At 35.8% G+C, this 13,544-nt stretch overlaps 1 protein-coding gene across 1 annotated transcript; it reads left to right on the top strand.

Annotated features, from left to right (window-relative positions):
• Nucleotides 1-1,131: 1,131 nt before the first annotated feature.
• Nucleotides 1,132-11,674, top strand: LOC135087203 (ras-GEF domain-containing family member 1B-like). The gene is made up of 12 exons (XM_063982043.1): nucleotides 1,132-1,265; nucleotides 1,736-1,999; nucleotides 2,270-2,389; nucleotides 2,482-2,733; nucleotides 3,059-3,204; nucleotides 3,281-3,425; nucleotides 3,590-3,850; nucleotides 3,922-4,065; nucleotides 4,142-4,221; nucleotides 4,373-4,474; nucleotides 7,825-7,997; nucleotides 8,775-11,674. The coding sequence occupies exons 2-12, from the start codon at nucleotides 1,826-1,828 to the stop codon at nucleotides 8,858-8,860; spliced, it is 1,683 nt and encodes a 560-aa protein (XP_063838113.1). The 5' UTR covers nucleotides 1,132-1,265; nucleotides 1,736-1,825; the 3' UTR covers nucleotides 8,861-11,674.
• The last annotated feature ends 1,870 nt before the right edge of the window (nucleotides 11,675-13,544 follow it).

A 13,544-nucleotide genomic window follows, 5' to 3' on the forward strand; every position in this document is an offset into this window, starting at 1 on the left:
TGACTTCACCATACCATTTACATGCATAAATGTTAACATATTTATTTAATAATATGGGCTAGTGTCGGCTTATAAACCCATTTACCTAACAACCTGTATACATAGGTACTTGTAATTATTTTTATAAAAAAAACACTGTCTAAAAAACAACACATCGTCCGTTATTACTATGGCACATTCGCGACACCCCCGACTTTTGCATGTCGAGCGCATACCGAGATTTGAATTTCGAAGAAAAGCTCGCGTTTCGTCGGTTTATATGAAGTTACAATACTGTATGATATTATTACCGTGTTAATAGGCTAACTTTATGTATCAGGATTCAGGATTACGGGCTAATTTGATATTTTCATAAATTAACGAAAAAATATTATTACAGGTAACCTGATTTAAATAAATTAAATGAAACCATCAATCGAGCTAGTAGAATTTATTTTATTACTTATTCATCAATAATCAAATTCAGAACTTGAATATTCAACTGCAATGTCTGCTCATGAACGCTTCAAACTCGGTACTTTTTTCCCAATCCCATAAAATTCAACACTTAGAAAGTGACAAAAAATTTTAAAATAGGTAGTTGAAACAAACCACAGCTAATTTTCATAGTAGACTGTACTATACGATAAACATGTCAGTCAATTTGACAACCTTTGTCGGAAACATTATTCAATGAAAATATTGTCCGAACCCTTAGTATTTCTCTTCGACAAATACTTTAACACATTGTGAACCACTTTTCTTTCACGACTATAAAAATATTTTAGCAATTTAATTCACAAAACCAATTGCGCACATATAAAATAAAGTTTGTTTACACTTTGACAGCAATAGACTGACATGCAAGGTGACATGTGAATGAAGTTTTTTTTTTTTTTTTTTTTTAAATCCTGAATGAATGAAGTTTTCAGTTACTGTTGCCATTAAAAGAAATTAGTACCATTAGTTTTCCGCAACATGGCGAGGGTTTTTATGTTCCTGGTCAGGCTATACCGTTCGAGTTCACTTAAAAAAAATACGTTTGAAATAATAAATGGAATACGGGGTCCAGCCCAACTTGACCCCGTATTCCATTTTACTTTATGGCAACATTACTGAGTAAAAAAAAATAAACGTGAGCCAAGTATTGGCGCTATTTGCGTTTACAATTTTTAATCTAAAAAAAATAAATACAAATACTTAAATAACTTAATTAAAATCATTTGTTGTGCGTTCAAAAATGTTGTAAATATCTTAGTGAAATATCGTAGTAACTACATGGAAAAGTAAGTGGATCGTAATTTTCACAGTGGCTCAACTTTCACCTATCGCATCTTTCGACATGAAACTGTATTACGATCTCAAGCATACGATTTAGTTTTACGTTAAATTTAGTGTAAACTTGAATTAAAATAGCAGATTAGTGTTTTGTGTTATAAAGTGTGATGTTACAATAAAGGTTTATGTGATCCTAAATGTTGTTCGTAGTATCTCCAGGTAACAAGTGCCCCGTGTCCTGTAACTAGCTACGTCTTTTTTTTACCGACTTCTTGTCTGAAGATGTTGATCACACAGTTTTGTTACCGCTACAGCGAATACAGATTTTTCAATTAAACTAATTACATATATAATGTTCGCGATATTATCAGCCAGATAAATAACTATATGTCATACTCAGACATCATTCACAATCATTCTTTATCCCAAATGCACGTAAATAAACGTCCCTAACTGATGAAACACATATTGTCTACAGATATACAGATAATTGAATGGGTTCCTCAACTAAACACATCCAGTGAAGCTTCCTTTGAAGCTGTAGTTTAAGTTGCCATTGAGGAATTGAATGGCTATGTATTATTACGCAAGTAAACTGAATGAGGCTTCATGTAGTGGCTGCAACATTAAAGTCCCTCCAGCGCCCACAGAGCCAGCTCCCGTGCCTCCCCCACCGACCGACCATGCCCCTCTCCCCCCTGACCCCTCTCTCCTACATGGCACTGGACTATCTTATTATGATGTAAGTTGAACTACCCTCATATTTTATATGAACATTTTGCCTTATTTATTTCTTTTCGTTTGGTCTGCTAGTCATATTGCTTTTTTGGTCCAACATTTTGTACTACAATATGAATATTATTAAAGATTCTGTAAGTAAAAGTGTTGACCATACAGTCAAATCAAAGATTTAACTGTTTCTGATATGATTTTTAATGTTTATTAAATTTTGACAGTGCTTCATTTTTCTTATAAGATAGACAGTGAATCTGATCTGCATCATAAATTTCAGAATGATGATTACTATTCAATGGTGAGGGGAAATAAGTTTATGTCAGAGACTACCTGCAAACACATTGTGATGAATGGTGGACTAAATTTCGTTTCCTCGCAGAAAGTCGAGACCCCACAGGTAATTGCAAATTCCATAATAATTGCAAATATCAATGTTTTCATTAAGTGTGTAGTGTCGTGTGATGTTTATACTTCATGGTTTCATTTTAGTTGACATCAGTTCTCGGCCCTGGAGTTAAGTCATTGTCAACACTCCCATACCCACCTGCCGACAAATCTGATATTGAGTACAAAGATGGGCAGATTATAAGTGCTCCTTTGGAGACTCTGGTCGATATGCTCCGACCAGGAGCCAGCAAGTCATTCATGTTTACATTCCTATTGTGTTCCCGTTTATTTGTAAAGCCTCATGAGTTGCTCAGTAAGCTGTGTAAGAGATACTTCAAGAATTATGATAAAATTGTGAGTATGTTTATGGTTTATAACTTTTTATACTTTTTGATATTAGAGTATTCTGTGGCAATACTAGAACTTAGTTCAATAAGCTGTGTACCCACTTGAAAACAAATGATGTGTGGCTTGGATGTTTGGAAATAATGAAGGTGATGTTATTAGATTTACACAATTGTGTAGCCAGACAATGTTCGTAGCAAAAGTTCAGTCAACAGTAAACATTTACAGCAGGAATTTTGATTTGGTGCATATACACTACAACTTATTTGTAAATTTTAAATATGCACATTATTTGTATTAACTTTATCATGAAATATACATTTTTGTGTCATAGGGCAAAAGTGAAGTCAAGGATTTGATTGATAAAGAGCTAAATGACATGATAGCTTTGGTAAGAGTGCTGAACCAGTGGACAAGCATGTTTCCTTACGATTTCCGTGACGATAGAGTTATGGCGCTCGTTCGTAGTATCACACAAAGGTGGGAATGCAATTATTTAACTGTTTAATGTTATTAACTTCAGTGCTTACGTAACTTATACATTGTGTTTTGACAGGTGTGCAGCAGAACACATGGCCTCCGTGAGGCTAGAAGTGTCAACAATGTTAGAAAAACTTTTGGATAAATTGACTGCTTTAGAGCAGTATGAGGAGACGTTGAATGAAATACCTCAAGTGTCAACTGTTGACCAGTTAGCACAGGTAAATACTATGTGACTTTCTAGGAGTGGTTTCCATAAAACTTATTGTGCAATGTGAAAGTAGCTTAGCTTTTACTCAAATAAAGTGTTAGAACAACTGCGACTTTCAGTGTCTTTATTTAAAAGCCATATTGTGTTTGTAAACAATAAATATTATTTTAACAGGGGGACATTCTAACGCTCGGCCTATCACCTGTTGAGTTAGCGAATCAATTAACGGTCGTGGAATTGCACCGATTGTCATTTGTGGGCCCCGAGGAATTTGTGCAGACGTTTGCTCCGGCTCAGCCGCCTCAATCGACATCAACAAGCGGAAAGAGCAGCATTAACTTGCATCATATTGAAACAAAGTCTACGAGGAACCTGGAAGCCTATGCAGATTGGTTCAATAGACTCAGTTACTTAGTTGCTACTGATATATTGAAGGTAAATCTAGAATTTAGGTGACTTTAATATTTTTGGGTTTTGCAATCTATAATATATTTATGGTTTCACAGAGTGCAAAGAGCAAATACAGAGCTAGAGTGATAGAGCAATGGGTGATGACAGCAAGGGAATGTTTCAACCTTGGAAACTTTAATTCTCTCATGGCTATCATCAGTGCCTTGAATATGTCTTCTATAACTAGACTTAAGAAGACGGTAAGGCATTATTCTTCATCCTTAAATTCATATTATTTTTTGTAACTGTACTTTAATTTTCTTTTTTGATCCATAGTGGGGTCGTACGTCGGGCGTTTGCGGTCAGCAACTGAGGCAGCTAGAGCTCTGTGTTGAACCCAGTGGCAATCATGCAAGGTAAATTATTGATTAGATCTATAGACATAAATACAGTTCCTTCAACTTCAAAAGCGGTTCTACTTATAAGGGAGAGTTGCGTTTAATCAGCTCATAAAAATTGGTGCTGTATCAACCCCAAGTCAAGTGTAATTTTGGTTGATTTCTTCAGATATCGGGCGGCGCTAGCCGCGGCACCGACGGAGACGGCCGTGCCTTTGCTGTCGGTGACCTGCAGGGACCTGCACTTCGCCAACCAGGGAGCCCCATCCAAGTTAATATTCATTTTCTATTCTATGTATAACCACAGAATAACAATAAGTACTACGTACAGAAGTTTTACTTCGCGAAGGTATTTAAAAAAATGTATGCTCAATGTCATTAACAATATGGTGTGATTTAGCCTGTCTCAAGAGTCAAGCACCATTTTGTTGACAAACGTCAGTGATCGGCACTGCGCCGAAGCTATAGGGCTGACTTCGGTAAAATGATGTGACGTGAGGTGCCAAACTGCGGAAAATGGCGGAGGAAATGCATGATTTAGCATGAATTATCATGAATAATATTAACTAGTTACCTATTTACCTCTCAGTGTCTTGAGGCAACTTAAAAAAGTACATTCTGTGTTTTTATTATTATTTAGGCAGTTAAATACTGCACAGTATTTAGTACACCATTTTCTTTATTTTCTTCCATCATACACAAGAATACGCCTGCGTGAGTCAATGTTCGCTCGTATGTGAGGCCTTGTCGAATAGTATCCTGTAGGTGGGCCATCGTGCGTGTTTTGTTTTCGATGTAAACTCGCGGAGATGAACAGGCCTGGTATAACTACTAATTATATGTTAGAGTAAACACTTGTAAACAGTTGAAACATGCTCCTTCAGTGGAGTATCATTTTAGCCACAGGATATCCACTGCTGAACATAGGCCTGCCCCAATGATTTACAAATTCTCCGGTTGATAGCGGCCAACATCCAGGCCTTCCTGTTACTTTATGGGGCCGGACGTCTACCTTGTTGGTGGACAGACGATCTTTACGAGATCTAATCAGAAATAAAGAGATCTGTATATGAACTAAAGTCGCTACATAGCCCGACGATTAGCAAGCTAAAGCGGCAATTGGCACATAGCACGCAGCAGAACTGACGGTCGATGGGACATCAAGATTCTAAAGGAGAGGCCGCGTATCGGGAAACGCAGCGTGGTTCCTGCAACCTCATAAAGGTAGCAGGAAGGCGTTGCATGCAGGCCATTACCGACTGGTCAATAAGAAAATCATATCGGAAGGCCTTGTTAGCAATGGTTGTCTTGTGCGTGGCTGTGAAATGATGCTGTCGTTTTGACACTTATCTAAGAGTGATAATGATGATGATGATGCATTTTGCATGCATTTTGTCGGCCGTTTGGTGTAGTGGTTCTAAAACGGACTACTATGCCGAGAGGTCCCGGATTCGATTTGCCGGGCATAAATTGAAACGATGAATTTTAATTTCTGTAACGGGTCTGGGTGTTATTATGTATAAAATGTATTTTTTTTAAAAGTATATAATGTAGTATATCCGTTAAGCTAGCACCCATAACACAAGCACATTAATTGCTTACTTTGGGGCTACATAGCGCTGTGTGAAATTGTCCAATGATATACAGGGTGGAAACGATAAGTGATCTCACTCGATTATTTCTAAACTATACAAGAAATCGAAAAACTGGTTACTGATCCCGAAAGTGCTTCACGAGCTCTTTCAAACGGTACCAATAATATAGGTTACAGAATAAACTGGAACTATCCGAAAATTCAATGTTTCCAGCTTCCATATACACCGTGTTACTTTGCATTCTTGCCATATTCACAGAGATAAAAGTAGGGAACAATACCTGTTATTTAAGATAAACAAGAGACTCCCATAAAGAAAGTACACTAAGATTTTAGTAAATTTGGTTTTTCAGTACAAATCGGAATAAACCAATTTTGTCTCGCACGTTCTACAGGTGCAAGTGGAATAAACCTAGTGGGCGTGGCCTAGTTCTTAATAATCTGTTGTTTTATGGCTCTGGGTACCAGCCTTTTTATCCAGTCATAATAATTATTTTAAAATACTTTTCAGTTGATTTCAGATTTTCCTTTCTACTCTCAGTTTCTACTTTACGGGCTTAGGACCGTCATTAATTTTAACATTGTACCCTATTTTTACAAATTAATAAATTAAGTATGAAATGAAATCACCTTATTCACAATTAATTATTTATTTATAAGTTCCTACTTACAAAGTTTACGTACTGCGAAGCAAGTGTTCAAAGTGTCCTCCGTTCTGATGAAGGCACAGTCTAGCACGGCGCACGCTTTAGTTTTCGCAACACATAAACGTTTTGTCTCACAGTTTCACTAAAACAATCCTTTCATGTAACGCGTTTACACTGTTTATCTCTTCTGCGCATACCAGTCGTTTCAAGTCACGCCAAAAATCCATTGGTGTCAGGTCCGAGGATCGTGGTGGTCAAGCTACTGGACCACTCGTCCAATCCACTGTTCACCAAACGTATTATTCGCGCACTTGACGTCCTTATTGTGGGGGAGCACCATCCTGCTGCTAGTAGAGCATTTGGTGTAACGGCTAAGGGTACGTCATCAAGCATTTCGTCTAAGACGTCTTGCAGACACTCCAGGCACCATTTTGATTAAATTATTCGTTGTTTGAATACACTTCAGACATTTTTGTATAATTTATAACGTGATTTGTGATTGATGGATTTCTCAGTTTTTTACAAGTGTCAAAAAGACATTTTAAAGACAATAGATTGCAATAGATATTTAAAAATACAATAAAAAGTAAAAAAGTCTTCATCGCCATCGCCAACAAGTGATGTGCATGCGTTACGATAATTAGTGATGTGTTTAACAGATTGTCGATAAAATAAAATACTCAAGATTAAAAAAAAAATTTTTCGGGCATTATTTTTTAACGGATTTGTGATCAGTATCAGTAATATAGTCACCTCTGTAAATATGGCAAGAATGCAAAGTAACACCCTGTATTTGGTAAAGTTACATAATATTAAAGGCCTATTCAAACCTGAGGGATATTCGCTGCCGCTGTGGGTAGAGGTACATACCGCGCGGGCTTCGCTCAGATATTTAGTATCAAGTACCTACCGCGGCTAGAGCGGTATGAACAGTAATATTACGGCATACCCACTGGGTTTCCTCTGCCGCAGACGGTAGCGAATACCGCTTAGGTCTGAACAGTATTATTACCGCATACCCACTGGGTTTCCTCTGCCGCAGACGGTAGCGAATACCGCTTAGGTCTGAATAGGCCTTAAAAACTACACAAGATATCGCAGAACTATACTTACGAGCAAAAGTATGGAATCACCACCTTGTGTTTTGATCCGAGCGATCTCAAGAACTGAATGATTATGTATGTGTCTGTGGTATCAATTTAAAGCTTATTATATCACCTTTAAAATGGTACCATTTTAATTTGTCTTCTATTAGTCATTTAGTTTTTGTGATTGCTCGAAACAAATAGGGTGATTCCATATTTTTGCTCGCAAGTGTAGTTACTGATCCTAAAAGTGCTTCACAAGCACCCTGTATATTTATTAATTTGTTTCCGACAGAATCGGCGGCAACCGCGTGAACTTCGAGAAGTGTTCGCTGCTGGCGCGGCACGTGTGCACGCAGCTGGCGGCCCGCCGGCTGGCCAGCGACGAGGCGCCGGCGCCCGCGCTGCCGCCGCCGCACCGGCCGGTGTGGCGCTTCCTCAACGAGCGGCCGGCGCTCAGCGAGACCGGTGAGCCAATATAATAATATGGTATTACTAGCGGCCGCCCGCGGCTTCGCCCGCATGAAATTTTGTCTGTCAAAGAAAAACTATCGCACGCGTCCCTGTTTCAAAAACCGGGATAAAAACTATCCTATGTCCTTTCCCGGGACTCAAACTAACTCTATGCCAAATTTCATCAACATCAGTTCAGTGGTTTAGGCGTGAAAGAAAGACAGACGGACAGACAGACAGAGTTACTTTCGCATTTATAATATTAGTATAGATTACTAGCGGCCTTGGGGGAGGCCTTTGTCTAGCAGTGGACGTCTTTCAGCTGAAACGAACGAACGAACGAACTAGCGGCCGCCCGCGGCATCACCCGCGTGAAATTAATTTGTCACAGATCGTCATAAATTATAGCCTATATGTTATTCTGGGTGATAAACTATAATACTGTAAAGTTTCATCAAAATCCGTTCAGTACTTTTTGCGTGAAAGAGTAACAAACATGTTGACATCCAGACATCCATACATTCCATCCAATGAGTTTTAACTTGAATCAATTGTCATAATACCGTTTGTATTAGTTAAGGTATACAAGTGTAAATGTTAATGTATATTAAATTCAATAAATTAGTATAGTATTTGTAATATCTTCAAAAATATTTTTATTATTGACGAAATGAAATAAAGGCGTTATTTATGCTCGCGCGCTGCTGATTTTAGTGGTGCGCGTATCTAGAGCGGTAAATTAAATTAGGTATAAAAAGAAAGAAAAACTAATGAAATTGTATGTTTACTCAGCTTTAGAGTTAACTTCGTTCGAGCGCGAGCCGCCGGCCGACCACCTGGAGAAGGAGCGCCTCAAGCGGCTGCGCGGCGCCTCCTAAGCCCTGTACCTGTGATTTGGTTCCCCCTGCTCAGTTTTATGAATCTTCCAGTGAAACGTGAGTTTACTCTCCATACTCGTATTTAGTTTACATAGAAATATCTACTATTGTTAAACTATGAATAACTTTAACACTGGCCCCAAGCAGCTGAATGATAAATATATTTATAAAAATAGAGATTACGAATCGCGGCTCAGTAAAAAAGTCAAGGAATTTTAACCCACCGTCATCTTTATTAGGTATATGCACAGTTTCTAGTCCGAGTCCATGCTTGCGAACTTGTTGGTCCATTACAGACTCCGCTCAACAATATTACAGTAGTTTAAAAATATAATATTGTTTGTTCATTAATAATACAGAGTATTTAGTAATTAAGTTAAATTAAATAAAACTTATTCTGCATATAGGAAAAACAGTACCTATAATAACTGCGTAACTATTGCATTATGACTGTCAGCATAGTGTCCTAAAAATCATTGTAGTACTTATTAGTGTTATCTAGTGCGAATGTATATTATTATTGTATGTTTACTGATTAATGAAAAAATCCGCATTGTGTCCCAAATGATATTATAACTTCGTTCCTTGATTTTCGTAACTACATTTAAATATTCGCAAAAATCCTATTTACTCAGTTTTAATTGGATTTATTTGAGTCTGCATATTTAAATAAATAATTGTTATACAAAGCATCAAAAGCAAAATTTACTACGTTTTTGTCTGGGATTTACTGTTACAAATGTAAAGTTTATCCAGTAATGGACACTTATTGTGTGTTACGTCGTGCAAGTTTATATTTAGGTATTGTTATCTACACACGTCTATGGACCAATTAATTAGTTTGTTTTGTCTCAAAAACTCAAATAAAATATGTTAAAAATAGAGTGGGGCAGTATATTACTATTTTATGTGAGTATAAGTGTACATGATACAACTGGACTTTATGGGCTCAAATTATTTCGAGTAGAAACATTATTTATTAGGTAGACATAACTATGGAATTTGGTAAAGTCAATAGACTAAGTGTTAATCGAGTAATTTATAAAATTAATACGTATCACTGTTTTTATGAAGCCATTCAATCCAAGTTCCTTAACCCATCAGTATTTATTAAATGCTTTTCATCTCGCCATTTTGATGAATCTCATAAATGTACTTAATATTTAAATTTAACTGTACTTGAAGTTTGATCTCATTTTAAAGTTGCATTATATCTCAAGAGTGTTTTTGATTATTTGTGTTAGTGTATTTACTGAGTATTTAAATGTGCGTGTGAGTTGTGAGTATAATTTGTGACAGAGTGGTAAAGAGTGTGAACATTTTATTGTTTGTTGCGCACGTTCTTCAATTTCAAATCTTTGATTGAAAATTGGTGTTGCTTAAAAATATATCTACTTATTAATAAAACAATATTAGGCAGTAAGTACAAATTTCACTTTATTTATACAATTTGTATTTTTGAAAAGTTTGAATCCATAATTATTAATGTGTAAACTACTTAGTTAATATTTATGTAAAGGGGCAAATAAAAAAACCGTTTTCACGTCTAGTAAAAAATATATATTAAAAAAACCGTATTTTTTCATACTACAACGTTATTGTTACAATTCTTTGTAAGTTTATAATGTCTTTGAATTTCTACTCAATGGTGCGTATTTTAAGCACACTGGTTTCGCCACAAACGTCACCTTCGACATTTAAGAGTTAATTACTCCATTGAATTTTTCACGAAATAAAATAAGATACCTTGCCAAATGATTCTTACTTCGGTAATACTCCTAGATTAAGGAAACTTTGAAATTGCCAAATAAACATTAAACACTGCCGATAAACCTGTCTTGAAATTCTGTTTCAAAAATTAAGACTGTTTATCATTAAGTCGTTGGTGACGGAATGCTATATAATATATTCGCAGCCGTTAGCAGACTACCAATCTATCAGTAGAGGGAGCTGTCAAAATTATTATCCTACCTCTTCTCTTGGAGAACGATTAGCATACCTCCCCGCGTCCCTCTGTCCCTCAGTAGTTCAATACCACGTGGCTAAACATTTCTTTGGCCGGCTACTTTGGAATTTTGGATTTTGGTCTATACATATATGTATGAAGCATATCTGGTCTCTTTTACTGATATCGTTTGGTTCCTTAACGGTTCGCTGTCAATCTCACTGCATACTTTATGGATGGTACATTTATTGTGTACTTTTTCATCGTTTCAGTATTAAAGTGTTCATGTCACTTAAACTACAAAGAAAAACTCAGTTGATGGTTTATGTCCTTTATAAAGCTTAATCTTAATAATAAGTAATTTTGAGATTTACTCGTCGAAATAAAGCATTAAAATGGGACGGTTCTGGGCAAAAACTCGTAATTTGTAATTTTGAGTTTTAATTGTACAAATGTTCGTTGCCATTTTAGATTTAACCATTATTTCCTGATGTAGCTACGATATGGGTAAATTAGATATTAAAATAAGTTATTACAGAAACATTAATTTTAGAATAACTCCTTAGTTCTCGAGTGAATAACTTTATAAGTACTTACGTTTTGTTTATTATAATTATTGCTTTGAAACTTGTTACCTAAAACATTCCAGAATAACTTGATTTATGGTTATTTTAAAAAAGTAAAATCAGTATTATATTGATTATAATACTGTCAGATCTGCGCGTCTGTTCCTATAAAAATGCATTGCCCTGGATAGCTTTTGCTCGAATCATAAAAGTACTCATCTGTTAATTATTATGTAAAAAATACATAATGTTTAAGTATAATACCTCTGGTGCTCCTTGCGAAATATATCTTTTAGGAATATATACTGCATGTTTTAAATTTATTGTCTTTTCAAGCTGAAGGGGTTATGCGCAGGTGTTTGATTGTCACATTTCTCGTAAGATTTTAAAAAGAATATATTGAAATATTATAGGGTTCAAATTATGTCAGTTAATCGTGTTAATGTTAATATAAATTGTATAAAATCACAATCTATTGCTACATAACAAGTTGATCATTTCTTTTTTTCAATTACGTAAAGATGTTTTAAAACTGAAAGTATTGGTAGTTTCTACCACCATTAAAATATAGCATTTAAGTGTTTTTATCGTATTCTGAAGCAACACTATTATCACGGCTATTATTCTACTTTAAAGAATTGTTTCAAGAAATGCCTGTAATTGGTATTGATTAATATTGGAATTCAACCAATCACAAGCTTAAATCTGAATCTAGTTTTGTGTGTTGTTTCAAAATACGAGCCCAATAATGGGATAACAAGCAAAATATGGTTTTTATATACATTCAACAAGTATATGTCATTTTACTCGTATATTTTTATGCATTCATAGAGTAGATAGAAAATGTTTTGTTTGCTAAAGTCATAGACGCAAAGTTTTGAACAAACAAGAGTTTCGTTAGTTAAGTTAATTAACACATCAGTACATGAGAGTTAAAGTAGTTGTTTGGTTCGTTTATGCAATACTGTATGTTTCTGAATATTAGCGCAAACATAGCGAGTATCGAAGATTGAGGCGGAGTTCAATCGGGGCGAGAAACTGGTTTCCATATTTCACTTTCATGTTGAAAGCCAAAATGCATTTTTGCATTGCAAAAAGATTTACTCAAATTGCATATTGTTGAATATATGCGCACGTTACACTTAATTTATCCCGTCTAAACTTAAAATGTGTGTGGAAACCAGTTTCGCGCCGCGCTTTGTTCTCCGTGTGAATTAACGTAGCCCTTCTTTATTTGGATCGTGATATAGCTCAAAGCAGAATGTGCAGTTGGTAACCACGCGCATTTTCGTTAGATCAGGAACGTGTATCGAAATTGGACGCCTTTTGCTTGAATGCGACGAAATACAATTATGATCCGATTAAGGGCTTTACTATGAAAGTTATGATTACTCTTACATTAAATCTATTTTGAAATAAAATAGATATTTGAGCTCCTAAGACATAATGTTTTAAGTACCTGCAGGTACTGAATAACAGAACAGCAAAAGCGTCACCAAAGAACTCAGAATACAGAACAAACCAGAAGGAGTGTTCGATAACATTTCTACGCGGCAACTTGTGTCCAAAATACTTCCCCTCCCGCGCCCCTCTACCCCCTTTAGTGTTACTAGCGCCGTGTGACACCCCCATTTTCGGGGTAAAATTATGTAATTTTTTAATGAGATGTTAAACAAGTAAAAAATAAGTAAGTGAAATAAGTACACACGGCCACAGTGTTAACTATCCATTTCCGTTTTTGCTCTCGCTCTCATCAAATGGTGATTCTTTGCGATAGAACAAGACGACATGACTGGCCATAGGCATAGATAGTACCTACCTACCTATGAATTTAATTTTTACTCCGAAGTAACTAAGTGTAGATGATTATTTATTTCTATTAAATAGTGTAATATACTACATGTAGGTATAATATGTTATTTAAAAGTCAATTACAAAAGTGGAATATAAATTTTAGAATGCCAAGTAAAACAAAAAAGAAACTTAAGGTTCTTTATTATGTAAGCATATCGACAAAAAACATTTGTTTACGGCGCAGTACTTAGTGCTTTTAGTTTAACTTTTCTTGGAGTCAAAAACAGAATCCAAATCAAAAACATCACCAATACTTGAATTTGATTGCGAGGCAACTCTGGCTGTGTATCCTGAAAGAAAATCAGAGTAAGTATGTAAG

The sequence above is a fragment of the Ostrinia nubilalis genome, chromosome Z (assembly GCF_963855985.1).
Source record: "Ostrinia nubilalis chromosome Z, ilOstNubi1.1, whole genome shotgun sequence".
NCBI classification, from domain to species: Eukaryota; Metazoa; Arthropoda; class Insecta; order Lepidoptera; family Crambidae; genus Ostrinia; species Ostrinia nubilalis.

Bases quoted from the DNA above. Each gene is read 5' to 3' on its own strand.
- LOC135087203 (XM_063982043.1), top strand. From the start codon at position 1,826: ATGGCTATGTATTATTACGCAAGTAAACTGAATGAGGCTTCATGTAGT. The intron at 2,000-2,269 runs GTAAGTTGAACT...CATAAATTTCAG, and splicing joins CTGGACTATCTTATTATGAT to AATGATGATTACTATTCAAT. The intron at 7,998-8,774 runs GTGAGCCAATAT...ATGTTTACTCAG, and splicing joins GCCGGCGCTCAGCGAGACCG to CTTTAGAGTTAACTTCGTTC.